This window comes from Syngnathus acus, chromosome 3 (genome assembly GCF_901709675.1).
Source record: "Syngnathus acus chromosome 3, fSynAcu1.2, whole genome shotgun sequence".
NCBI classification, from domain to species: domain Eukaryota; kingdom Metazoa; phylum Chordata; class Actinopteri; order Syngnathiformes; family Syngnathidae; genus Syngnathus; species Syngnathus acus.
The window spans coordinates 7,042,723-7,054,249 of NC_051089.1; the positions used below are offsets into that span (position 1 = coordinate 7,042,723).

At 45.9% G+C, this 11,527-nt stretch overlaps 3 protein-coding genes across 3 annotated transcripts; all 3 read left to right on the plus strand.

The window, feature by feature from the left end:
- The first annotated feature begins 2,862 nt into the window (after positions 1-2,862).
- LOC119120591 (galectin-4-like) lies at positions 2,863-4,344 on the plus strand. The gene is made up of 4 exons (XM_037247596.1): positions 2,863-3,137; positions 3,441-3,526; positions 3,612-3,795; positions 3,886-4,344. The coding sequence occupies exons 1-4, from the start codon at positions 3,054-3,056 to the stop codon at positions 4,030-4,032; spliced, it is 501 nt and encodes a 166-aa protein (XP_037103491.1). The 5' UTR covers positions 2,863-3,053; the 3' UTR covers positions 4,033-4,344.
- An 888-nt stretch (positions 4,345-5,232) lies between these two features.
- On the plus strand, positions 5,233-10,213 carry kif28 (kinesin family member 28). Its single transcript, XM_037248048.1, has 22 exons — positions 5,233-5,286; positions 5,565-5,759; positions 6,054-6,104; positions 6,183-6,335; positions 6,407-6,442; positions 6,542-6,679; positions 6,736-6,843; positions 6,999-7,153; positions 7,213-7,324; positions 7,392-7,459; positions 7,606-7,684; positions 7,784-7,948; positions 8,159-8,249; positions 8,335-8,395; positions 8,471-8,796; positions 8,872-9,005; positions 9,094-9,201; positions 9,291-9,383; positions 9,466-9,606; positions 9,667-9,737; positions 9,826-9,960; positions 10,153-10,213. Exons 1-22 carry the CDS (start codon positions 5,233-5,235, stop codon positions 10,211-10,213), a joined length of 2,535 nt encoding a protein of 844 aa, XP_037103943.1.
- LOC119121082 (kinesin-like protein KIF28P) lies at positions 9,959-11,470 on the plus strand. The gene is made up of 5 exons (XM_037248486.1): positions 9,959-10,207; positions 10,345-10,439; positions 10,821-10,950; positions 11,006-11,142; positions 11,201-11,470. Exons 2-5 carry the CDS (start codon positions 10,425-10,427, stop codon positions 11,357-11,359), a joined length of 441 nt encoding a protein of 146 aa, XP_037104381.1. The 5' UTR covers positions 9,959-10,207; positions 10,345-10,424; the 3' UTR covers positions 11,360-11,470.
- The last annotated feature ends 57 nt before the right edge of the window (positions 11,471-11,527 follow it).

Genomic DNA, 11,527 nt, shown 5'->3' on the forward strand with positions numbered 1-11,527 from the left:
GTGGCACCAGCTTCAATGTGCATTACCGACAACTACTGGTTGAAGTCATTTGAACTGAAAAAAAGAACGCTGAAAAGATTTGTTCTTTTGAACGAATCGTTCACTCACGAGCCAACACGACCTTGGATCTCCGGCGTTGGGGAAAAACAGGAGCGCTCCACGCTTGGAAGGCGCGCAGACGGCGTCACCGCCACCCAAAACAGAAACATACCAAATAGTGTGTAACAAGCTGGCAAACTCCTCCGCTGCATACCAACGTGTTGATTTCATGTTGCCCCTTTAATGTGCAGGTTGCTGTCCCTGCACGGTTCCATCTTATAGGTTGTTGCTGCTGCTTTCCGATACTATTCGTGAAAAGCTCATATATAAATGTAAATATAAATCAACATATAGCGTCGGCCTTTGGGTTCACAGTAGAGATAAAAAAAAAAGAAATTAATGCATGTCTAGTCTTTAATTTTTTTTTACTCGTCTTAAAAGGCTTGTCCGAGGCTTTGAAATGACGTCACGCACGTCCTGTTCAATTTTTTAAAGTCAAACTCTACACACGCACGTTCAAGTTTTGATTTTTAAGGATCAAAATTCATGACGCCTCCCAGTCCAAAGGCGCTCAAAGAGCATCTTTGCATTCTTTGTGGCGTGATGTGTGCGTAAAGTTGAGGGGGGGCATGTATTGGGAGAAACTGACAGGCACACGTTGGAAGTGCACGTTTAGCAAGCATCCACTGTGGAGCACCGACGACGCACCGACATCTTAATTCCCAAGTGGTTTGCTGCTTTGTTTCTGGGCCCAACATGTCACCGTCATTCGCTGCCAGGTTCTTCATGACCCTCATTCTGTGTCAGACCTGCACTGGTGAGCAAACAATTTATTATTTTATATATTATTTATATGTTATTTTAACAAATGCTTTTATCTCAATTTCATTCCACTTGGAGGTTTTGAACATTTTCTTATTTAATAGCACACGTGTAAAACTGCTGGGTGAAAAACAACCTAATTTGGGTGAAAAATTGAAACGTCAACTTCCTGGTCGGTCCAATTTTTATCCCGGCAATTTGAAGGGTGCAAACATTTTAAAGAGAAAATAATTAGTGAAATCCACTATCCAAAAATTGCAACAAAGTAAAGAAAGATCGCATTAAAGCACGTTTCTGCCTTTAATGTGCAGAAAGCTGCCAGTGATTTTTTAAAAATTATAAAGCCATCATTTTTTTCATACAAAAACACTTAGACACATCTGTTTAGGCAAGCGCCATTTAAGACAGCCCTCAAAGTTCCGAATGCTGTCGTGGCTCTCATCATGTTTTTCCATTTCCAGGGGTGTCCAAGTGTCCGACTAGATGGCTGACATACAACAATCACTGTTACTTCTTTGGAGTATACAAGACGTGGTGGCAGGCTAGGGACGATTGTGTGTCCAAGGGAGCCCAACTGACAAGCATTTTGGACACATTTGAGCAGGTACCAGGACTCCCTCAGTCACTCACTTGCTCACTTTTCTCTCTTGTTGAACTTTCCGTCTTTCTTTCAGAGGTGGCTGACGTCTGCACTAAAGAAAGGGTCTTGCTGGATTGGCCTGTCACGTGAGCAATCTGGAAAACCGTGGCAGTGGGACGATGGAAAATGTTTCTCCTACTCGTGAGTGTCCTTCCATTGAAAAAGTGCAACATAGCTTGTGAGCCGCAGACGGCATATTGGCTCAAAGTTGCATACTTGTTGCTTTAAATGATGATGTTGAAACTTGAAAAATACCTCACTATTCATGAACAAGATCTCTGAAAGAATTCTCTTTATTTGAGAAAAACATCACTGAAATAGTTGGTGCCAAAAATGTTGCAGGTTCTCTTGCGATCTTTTGCAGGTTCTGGCCTCGCAATGAGCCGAACAACGTGAATAATTTTGAAAACTGCGTTGAGATACGTGCGCATAGCGGTGCCTGGAACGACCACCCATGTAACATTAGTCACGACTACATCTGCAAGAGGCCCCTTTGTGAGTATAGGTCTTGTTTTGTAACTACATTATTAGCGTGTCACTACACTAAAAAAGAAGGATGTCATGCTCTCCTCCGTGGCACCTTCTCACAACCGCCACTGGGCCTGCCCATCAAAGCCAGTCTTGTCAAATTGATTCAATATTAACATTGGTCAACTCTCCCTCTTGAATTTTTATGATTTCATAATTGACAATGTTTATTAAGAAATGATAACTTCTGAATAGTTCCTTTTTTTGCCAGAATATGTTCACAAATCATCTCTCAAAACGTGGCCACTGTTGAACCCTTTGTGGGACCCAACAGAGTATCTTCTCATGTGCGCTCTATTTTCATATAGATCCCAACACCCCTACAGCCAATGTCACCTGTTCTACTCCTGCTCCCTCTCCCAACACCACTACTGCTCCCTCTCCCAACACCACTACAGCCAACCCTGTCACCTGTCCAACTCCTGCTCCCTGCCCCACGACGGTCAAGCCTGCTACTTGTCCTACTTCTCCTCCCGCCCCTACTACCACCAAGCCTGCCACCTGTCCCCCTTGCACCACTACCGCCAAGCCTGCCACCTGTCCCCCTTGCAACACTACCGCTACCGCCAAGGCTGCCACCTCACCCCCTTGCACCACTACCGCCAAGCCTGCCACCTGTCCCCCTTGCAACACTACCGCTACCGCCAAGGCTGCCACCTCACCCCCTTGCACCACTACCGCCAAGCCTGCCACCTGTCCCCCTTGCACCGCTACCGCCAAGCCTGCCACCTGTCCCCCTTGCAACACTACCGCCAAGGCTGCCACCTCACCCCCTTGCACCACTACCGCCAAGCCTGCCACCTGTCCCCCTTGCAACACTACCGCTACCGCCAAGGCTGCCACCTCACCCCCTTGCACCACTACCGCCAAGCCTGCCACCTGTCCCCCTTGCAACACTACCGCTACCGCCAAGGCTGCCACCTCACCCCCTTGCACCACTACCGCCAAGGTTGCCACCTGTCCTACTCCTGCTCCCTGCCCCACTTGTCCTGCTGGTCCTCCTCCGACCAATGGGGAGCTCGAGATGTGCGCAATCTTCACCAAGGAGAAGGCGTGTTCCTCCCGCAACGTGACATGCTCGTGCCTGCTCGCCATGCTTGCCAACCCGGTGAGTCAATGGTTTGTACTGGAGATGCCAAAAATGTTCATTCTCCTGTTGTCTCTCAATTGTATAAACTTTTCTCAAGAAATTCAAACATCAAGTGGGCATTGCTTGTTCAGCTCAACATATACACCAAAATAGTCTTGTGGTATTTATTTTCATCTTCATGGCCAAAGGTGATCGTAGACACCAGTAAATTGGATTCACCCACCTCCAGTAATGTTTTTCCACGTTGTCGTGAAGAACTTGACCTGTCTCCAAAGTGCATCGCCTTGTTGTCGGTATTCTTTTTTGTTGGGGTGTGCACAGAAGGGTGGATTCCACGCTCCGCTCGACGGTCTCAGCGTGGCCCGGAGCATTGTCATCAGAGGACGAGCCAATCCCCAGGCAAGGAGGTACGTACACGCACGCACGCACGCACGCACACACACGCACGCACGCCCAAAGAAGGCAGCTAGCACAAAGGCATTTGTGCGGCAGGCTGGTGGTCAATCTGGACGTGCGTGACGCCAGCGGAAAGAACGTTATCACGGCGCTGCAACTGAATATGGACTTGGAGAACCAAACCTTCACCCTCAACTCCAGAGTGGGCCACAAGTGGGGTCACAAGCAGAGCAGGGACCTTCCCCAAGGACGCCCCTTCAAAGCCGGTCTCCCCTTCAAGGTGATTAAAGATGCTTGAAAAATCAGTTTTTGGTGCCGATTGATCGCAGAATGAGCTTACCGAGCCTGCCGCCATCTTGTCACTGTTCAGATTGTCATCAAGTGCGGGAGTGGCACTTTCCACCTGGACTTCAACGACGAGCTCCAGGTGGACTTCACAGGTCCTAGACTTGATATCAAGCGCATCAACTTGCTGGAGGTGTGGCAAGTGATGCTCAGCGGCGTCCAACTGATGTGATGACGCGGCCGTGTGACGACGCTTCCTGTCAGGGCGTCGGCATGCCGACAGCAATCAGCTCTGTCCTAATGTATCAGTATCTCTTAGGGCTTGGTTGCCACCAATTGTTTTTTCTTTTTAGACTAGTTGTGTAAGATAATCTCACGGTACAATATATTCACAGCATTGAGGCGCTTGCATGGAAAATTGAGTGCCGGTCGTAAGAAGATACTTTAATTGAAAACTAAGTTCTTTTCTGAAGCGTATATATGTCACTTTTTTCAACTGATGTACGCGTGTTTGAACTAAAATAAAAGCGTTAAATCTTTCTAATGATTTCTTTCAGTCAAATCTGTAGCATCTCCAAATTGAACTGCCATGAGACTCTTATTGAGGTTTGCGAAATAGATTGTCTGTTTATAAGATGTGTGTGCTAAACGTCCGCGCACAAACACAGGGGACAAAAATGTGTGTTACCACCCAACATGAAATAAAAAATATTAAAACAAATCAGGTCAGGTATTAAACCGTATGCAAATTGGGAAAAAAAATGTGGCGACCCCTAACGGGAGCAGCTGAAAGGAGATATGACATTCATTTCTGGCTTCATAATTCACATCCCGAGTACTGATACATAGCTTATTTTCTCAAGAGTATCTATTTATTCATTGTGTGGTCTTCAAGGGAAAAGTTCTTGATAAGGTGCTTTTGAAGATGATTTTGTAAGACTCCAATCACCCAGGTTGACATAAAACCTCATAGCAAAACTCATTTTGTCTTTTCATGGTCTTTTAGATTGTATTTATTAACAAGCCAATCAAATGTCAAAAACGCATTTGTAAAATATGTGCTAATATTTTCATGCATTCATAATTTTTATTTTCCATGGGGCATAAATGACCCCCCTAAAGTGGAATGTTGCGCGCATATGAATGATTCATGGTGGCAGCCGGCAGGCAAGGTGAAAGTGAAACCTGATCTCCTGCTCAACGTCACTAACAAGCAATATAGCATACTAACGGAGGAAATACTATAAAACAACCTGCACAGCTAATTGTTGTGTACTGTTAACTATTTCAAATCAAATCGTCTTTTCTTTCCTGCACATTACAGTGTCTCATTATACAGCATGTAATACGACACAGGTAGGTGTGTGTGTGTGTGTGTGTGTGTCTCTCTCTGCCCTGGCCTGTGTCATTCCTCCTGTAATAAGCGCCAGACATGCACGGCAGGGACTGTGTCAAAGTGGCCGTCAGAGTTCGACCATTCAACAAGGTCAGTGTGTTTTCATTCTCTCTTACATTTTCTACAGTTGGCTTTTGTACTTGTACAGGTTTATTGACCCATGTGCCATAATCACATACCTTGTGGTAATTAAGTTGTCTGTTTCTAAAAGTGCCCTGTGATTGACTGGCAACCAGTCCATCTATAATCAATATTATAATCTGAAGTCAATGAATGAAGTCATAATTTAGTTCAAGTTCTAGGTACCTGATGGAGAAGTATCGTTTTTCCATCGCCCATTTGGTGTTGTTCACGGTCCTGGTCGACAGAGAGAACGGGATGCAGGCAGCCGCTGCATCATTGCCATGGCAGCGAACTCCATCAGCATCCAGGACCCGCGCGACTCTCAGTGCCGCCGTTCCTTCTGCTTTGACTATGCCTACTGGTCCCACAGCGGTTACATCATTCAGGACCACACTGGCCTCTACCTGCCTGAGGAGGCAGGCGGGCGCTATGCGGACCAGGTAAGCATAGGGGGGCATAACAGAAGCAAATTTAGAAGTACATTATTATTATTATTATCATTATTATTATTATTATGTTATAAAATAATAAAGGCAGATTCAAAATGAGCACAAAATAGGTATGTAGAAAAGTTGCATTTTGACATTTGACATGGCATTTTTGTAAAAATGTAATTTGCAAAACTATCGCCACGGAAGTTAATCTTTCCAATCTTCACAGATGGCAACGCGACAACTTCAAAAAAAGCCAAAGTATAGTGCGTAAATTCTTTTTTCCATGTCATCTCCCCCCAGGACTGTGTCTTTCAGGACCTTGGAGAGGGAATACTGGAAAATGCACTCCAGGTACCAAACATCATTAGGTTCTTATTTTCAAAAGAGACAGTAATAATGTAATTTCGAGCTGTTGGCTGATGTGTGTAGGGTTACAATGCCACTCTGCTGGCTTATGGCCAGACAGGCTCTGGGAAGAGTTACTCTATGGTGGGCTACAGGCCCAATAAAGGCCTGGTTCCTAAACTGTGTGAGCGACTGTTCGAAGCCAATAAAGAAAACCAGGAGATGAGACAATGCCAGGTATGTACATGTTATGTTTTTGTGGATGTGGACACTTGTTCTAAATGTCCTCATGTTTGACGTACTCACAGGTCTTCTTCAGTATGTTGGAAATCTACAATGAGCAGGTAAAATAAGTCATGGTGTTGCCATGGTAATAATAATCCTCTTTCTTCTTTTCTTTATCTTAGTGAATAACCTTGCTCTTCACCTTCACGTCTCACCAGGTGGTAGACCTGCTGTCTCGTGGTTCTCGTCCTCCTGGGGGGCTCCGTGTCCGTGAGGAGCAGCACAGGGGCTTCTATGTTGAGGGTCTGCGAACAGTTCCTTGCGATAGTGCAGCACAGGTGGCGAGACACCCCACTGTAAAAAAAGAAATAAATAAAAATACTCAAGATGTAATATTCTACAAATGCTGTAGGTGGAGCAGTTGATGGAACAAGGCACCAGAACCAGAACCACAGCCGCCACGCACATGAACGCAAACAGCAGCCGCTCACACATGCTCATTGTGTTACAGCTCAAACAGGTGACGTCCATTCTTATCTCACAAGCCACAAATTACAAGATTCATACTTGTCACTAGCAAAGATTTTTTAATTAGTGAGTTACCAACTGTTGTCTTGGTGACAGAAGCCCCATTTGCTCATTAATTAATGAGCCCTTTGTGAACCTCTTGTGAAGATCTTGTCTAAAGAGAGCGTCACCAAACAGTCCAACATTAACCTGGTGGACCTGGCAGGAAGCGAGCGTCAGAGATCGGCGTCGTCCGAGGCCGACCGTCTCAAAGAGGGCACGGCCATCAACTTGAGCCTCACTACTCTGGGCAATGTCATCAGGTACGCGCGGCCTGCTCTTTCTGTCATCTATTTTTCGACATACTTCTTCTTGCTTGTAGTGCCCTCGCTGACATGGCGGTGGGGAGGAAGGTGGTGCATGTTCCGTACAGAGATTCGGTTCTCACCAAACTGCTGCAGTCTGCTCTGGGGGGAAACAGCCGCACTGTTATGGTGATTACTGACACACCATCACTGTGTTAATACATACTCGTAGGTATGATACATGTTCACGTTATAGATTGCCACACTGAGCCCTGCGGACATCTGCTATGAAGAGTCTCTGTCCACACTACGCTTTGCTGAGAGGTACAATGGAAATATCTTGAAGGAGCTTTTGGGTGCCAGTGATCAACCTTGTTGTTTTAATTTTTTCAACTCAAACATTATTGTGTTTAAGTCTCAAAATACAGTCAAACCAAATATTTGAGTAATGCAGTTACCGTTTTGTTTAGGGCAAAGCACATCCAGAACCGCCCTGTGGTGAACGAGCGCCCCACTGAGCGTCTGGTCAAAGAACTCAAAGCTGAGAATGCCAGGCTGATGCAACGGTTGAGTCGACTTGGCCAGGATGGCCGGAGTGCCAATGATGAAACCAGTAAGCAAGCTGGCCTGTTGACTATATTGTGACAGAATTTCACGAGTGGGGTGATTGTGCGTTTGCACGGATGCTCAGAGGAGATCCGTCAGCTGCTGACACACAATGAGCTCCAGATCAGAACCATTCACACTCTGTGGGAGCAACATCTGCAGGAGGCGCTTCGGGACTGGGAGCAACAATATGCCAACATCACACAGGTACTTGCATGCACACATACACACACGCACACTCACACTTGAAACCCTAATCCTAGTTTTAAACCCTAGTTTGAAACTCTAGTTTGAAACCCTGACCCTAGTTTTAACTGAACTTTAAACTAGTTTGGGTACAAAATGAAATTTCCCCAAGACTTCACACACGTTACACCGACTCCCATTCCTTTTTTAATGTGCATGTGTGCGTGTCAGGAGAGGAGAATGATGCAGATGTATCCTTACATCCTGAACATCAACGAGGACGCTCAGCTGTCCGGTGTAGTTAAGCTGTTCATCCAAGAGGGTCAGTAATATTTTATTTATCACTCTAGCATGGATGCATGAGCAGTATCGATGTCTTTTAGTTTTCACCTATGTGATTCTTTCAGGTGAGTGGGACATTGGCCTCAGTGAAGGCAGCCTCAGATCCATCACCATCAAGGGTTTAGGGTACAGATGATGCTCACACCATGGCTCGCATAAAAGACAACAATCATGTAATACATCGTGCATTTGTGTTGTCAGGATTCAACAGCGCCATCTTGTGTTGAAGAACAACCAGCGGCGTGTAACGCTAACCCCGCTGAAGGGTTCCAAGGTGACCATCAATGGAAAAGTGGTTTCTCAGACCACTGAGCTGCAGCACCTGGTGGGTGTCACCACATACGCTCCCAAACATTTTGTGGACATAACATTTTCATCGGGTTCCATCCAGGACCGACTCATTCTCGGGTCCAACTGCACTTACCTTTATATCGGTTTCCCGTCTGAGAGAGTCGCTAACGACTGGAGTTGCTACGACTATGACTACTTCCTGTCTGAGTTGGCCGCCGCTGAGGGCATCCACCTGGGTGAACCAAAAACACTAACAACTGAAAGCTGTTCCTGATTTTGTATTTCTTTTTTTGAATAAACACTCAGCTAAGGCCATTTATGTTTAGGTGAAAGCAGCTCAGATTCCAGTCAGACAGATCCCAGTTTGCTGGCCGTCTTTTATGACTACATCAAATTGATGCCCCTGGTGGCTGAAGCCAATCAGATGAGCCAGGAACTTAATAAGGTAACAAATAGTTCAAAAAGCAGTTCAGGTAGAATGTAACACGATGCAAGATGACATTTATGAAACTCACATCGATGATGGTCTGCAGGATGTAGAGTTCAAACTGGAGATTAAGAATCTGGTGCTGTCCGACTCAAAAGGACACGACCTGGAGAAAGAGATAGTTTGCAGAGTCACTTCTAAGCACACCAAACAGGTTTCCACAAATCTCTCACATCTCATTACAGCATAATTGGCCAGTATCTATAAAGGTGTTTATTATTTCTTTGATTCTTCCATGATTAGGTATGGATATGGTCCAAGGCAAAATTTGTGAACCGCAAATTCCTGATGGAAGAACTCTACCAGCAACATCAGGAAGAGATAAAAGGCCAACATGTAATTTCAAACATGAATCTCTCAAACTTCTTTCTTTTAGCATATTTCCAAGTAGGACTTGAACCTAATGAAATTCTGCCAGACAGGAGAAGGCCTCTCCATTGCTGGCCTGCCCAGAGACAAAGACCCTTTTTGGGATCCAGTAGAGCCGTTGCTCCTGGGCACTACTCACCTCTGGCTGCAGTCTCTGGCCTTCCGTATTCCCGTGGACGAGCAACTGGAGGTACCGAGGCCGTGGCTCGTCATCATACTGATGACACTAATCATAATGTGTGTGTGTTAGGTGCTTGGGTCCGAAGGTAGTGAGGAGGCCATTCTTCAAGCTAAGCTCGTTCCTTGCACCGCTGACGGATTGTACTGGACAACACACTTGCACGACTTCCACTTCAAATCCTCAATCCAACAATCTCGCAGCCTTCAATTTGTCTTTCCCACTCTACAGGCCTCTGGGCGAAGACGACATCCTCATCGACCCGTCTGAGCTGCTCGGCCGGCGTCTTGACGTCCAGCTGGTTGTGGAGCAATGCTTCGGTTTGCGCTGGATCAGGGAGGCTCGCAGTCGAGGCATTCAGATTGGGTCTGCTTGATGACACACAGATGGAGAAATGATAGATGGCCAGATATGACAAGGCTTCTTTTTGTGTTTGCATGAATTAGTTTCAGTCTTTTGGACAGCGGCGGTCGTCTGTACACGCCGACTGCTTGGCACAACGTCAACCCTGCGCTGCATCACAAAGTACACTTTGCCTCCCTTCGTGTCTCCCAACAGCTACTCGACTACCTTCAGAGCAGCGCTGTTCTTCTGGAGCTTTGGGGGCTTCAAGGTGTGAGCGTGACAAGGCGGCTAAGTCACTCAAGGAAACAAGCAAAAAAAAAAAAGATTTTAGAATTTGTTTTGTACTCAAAAGCTGATTTTTGTAGAACGTTGACATATAACGGCGAAAACTTGTGTTTCTGACAGAGGGCTGTGCAGAATTGGTATCATCTGTGGAAGGCGCTCAAGTGAGCACAGAGGGCATTGTCATCATTGATGAGACTGGGATGGTTAATACTATTGTGAGTTCAATTTTTCATTTGTCTCCACCACCACGGCCTTGCTGAAATCAGCATTGCAAAGCAAACAATGTGTTACCATCACATTGAATGCCTGCCGCAGAATGAATCAGACTTAGTTTGGTATGGAATGGAAAGTGAATTTAATCATACCGGTAAAACCCATTTGCACTTCAAACACGGATTAGGGTTTCAAACGATGGTTTGGGGTTAGCGGGGTTTGGGTTAGGGCTATGGTAAGGGCTGGGCTCGGGTTAAGGCTAGGTTTAGGGCTCAGGGCTATTGTAAGGGTTAGTGTTAGTGAGCGGAATGATAAAAATATAAAGAAACAGAATAACACATGATTCATACTTACAGCATTCACACAATGAATGTAACGTGCAGCCCGCAGATTGCTTAGAGATGAACAGTTCACTGAGGAGACTTCAGAGAGACCTTGAAGAACAGAAAAGAGTCAATAACAACCTCATGAAGGAGAATCAACTTTTAAGAGGACAACTCAACGTGACCAACGGTAACACAATCACACAAATACATCAGTCTGTTTCCACAATGTCACATCTCTCCAGTAGGCGGTGACAGTGGGCGGAGTCGCTCGGTTCGGCCCAGTTGCGACGCAGAGTTTGCCCGCTCATTGAAGCAGTTCTACCACAACATGACTTCAGTCAAGGCTCAGCTGCAGAGTCTGCGCAGACACAGGCCCAGCGTACGTCCACACGCATGCTCCTATGTGGTCACTTTGAGCAGCTGCTTGTTTTCTGCAGGAGTCATGTGACCTGATGGGACTCCGCCTCTTCGTGGACGAGCACAGCGGTCTGCTGAAGGACTTCTCCGAACAGCTGGAACAAAGCGTGTCCGCTCTCAAACAAGACGTCGCCGCAATCGTCCGACGCAAGCGGGAACGATCGGGAACTTGGTCTTGACTCGAGGAAACGTTAAGCACTGAGTGTGAACTATGAGTACAGAATAAAACACAACTCACGTTCAAACTGTGTCTGTAACAATACTTTAGATCACTATTTTATTTAATTTGATACTACGGTGGTCAGAGAAACCCTGTCAGGCATAAATAATAAGAGACGGAAATTTAA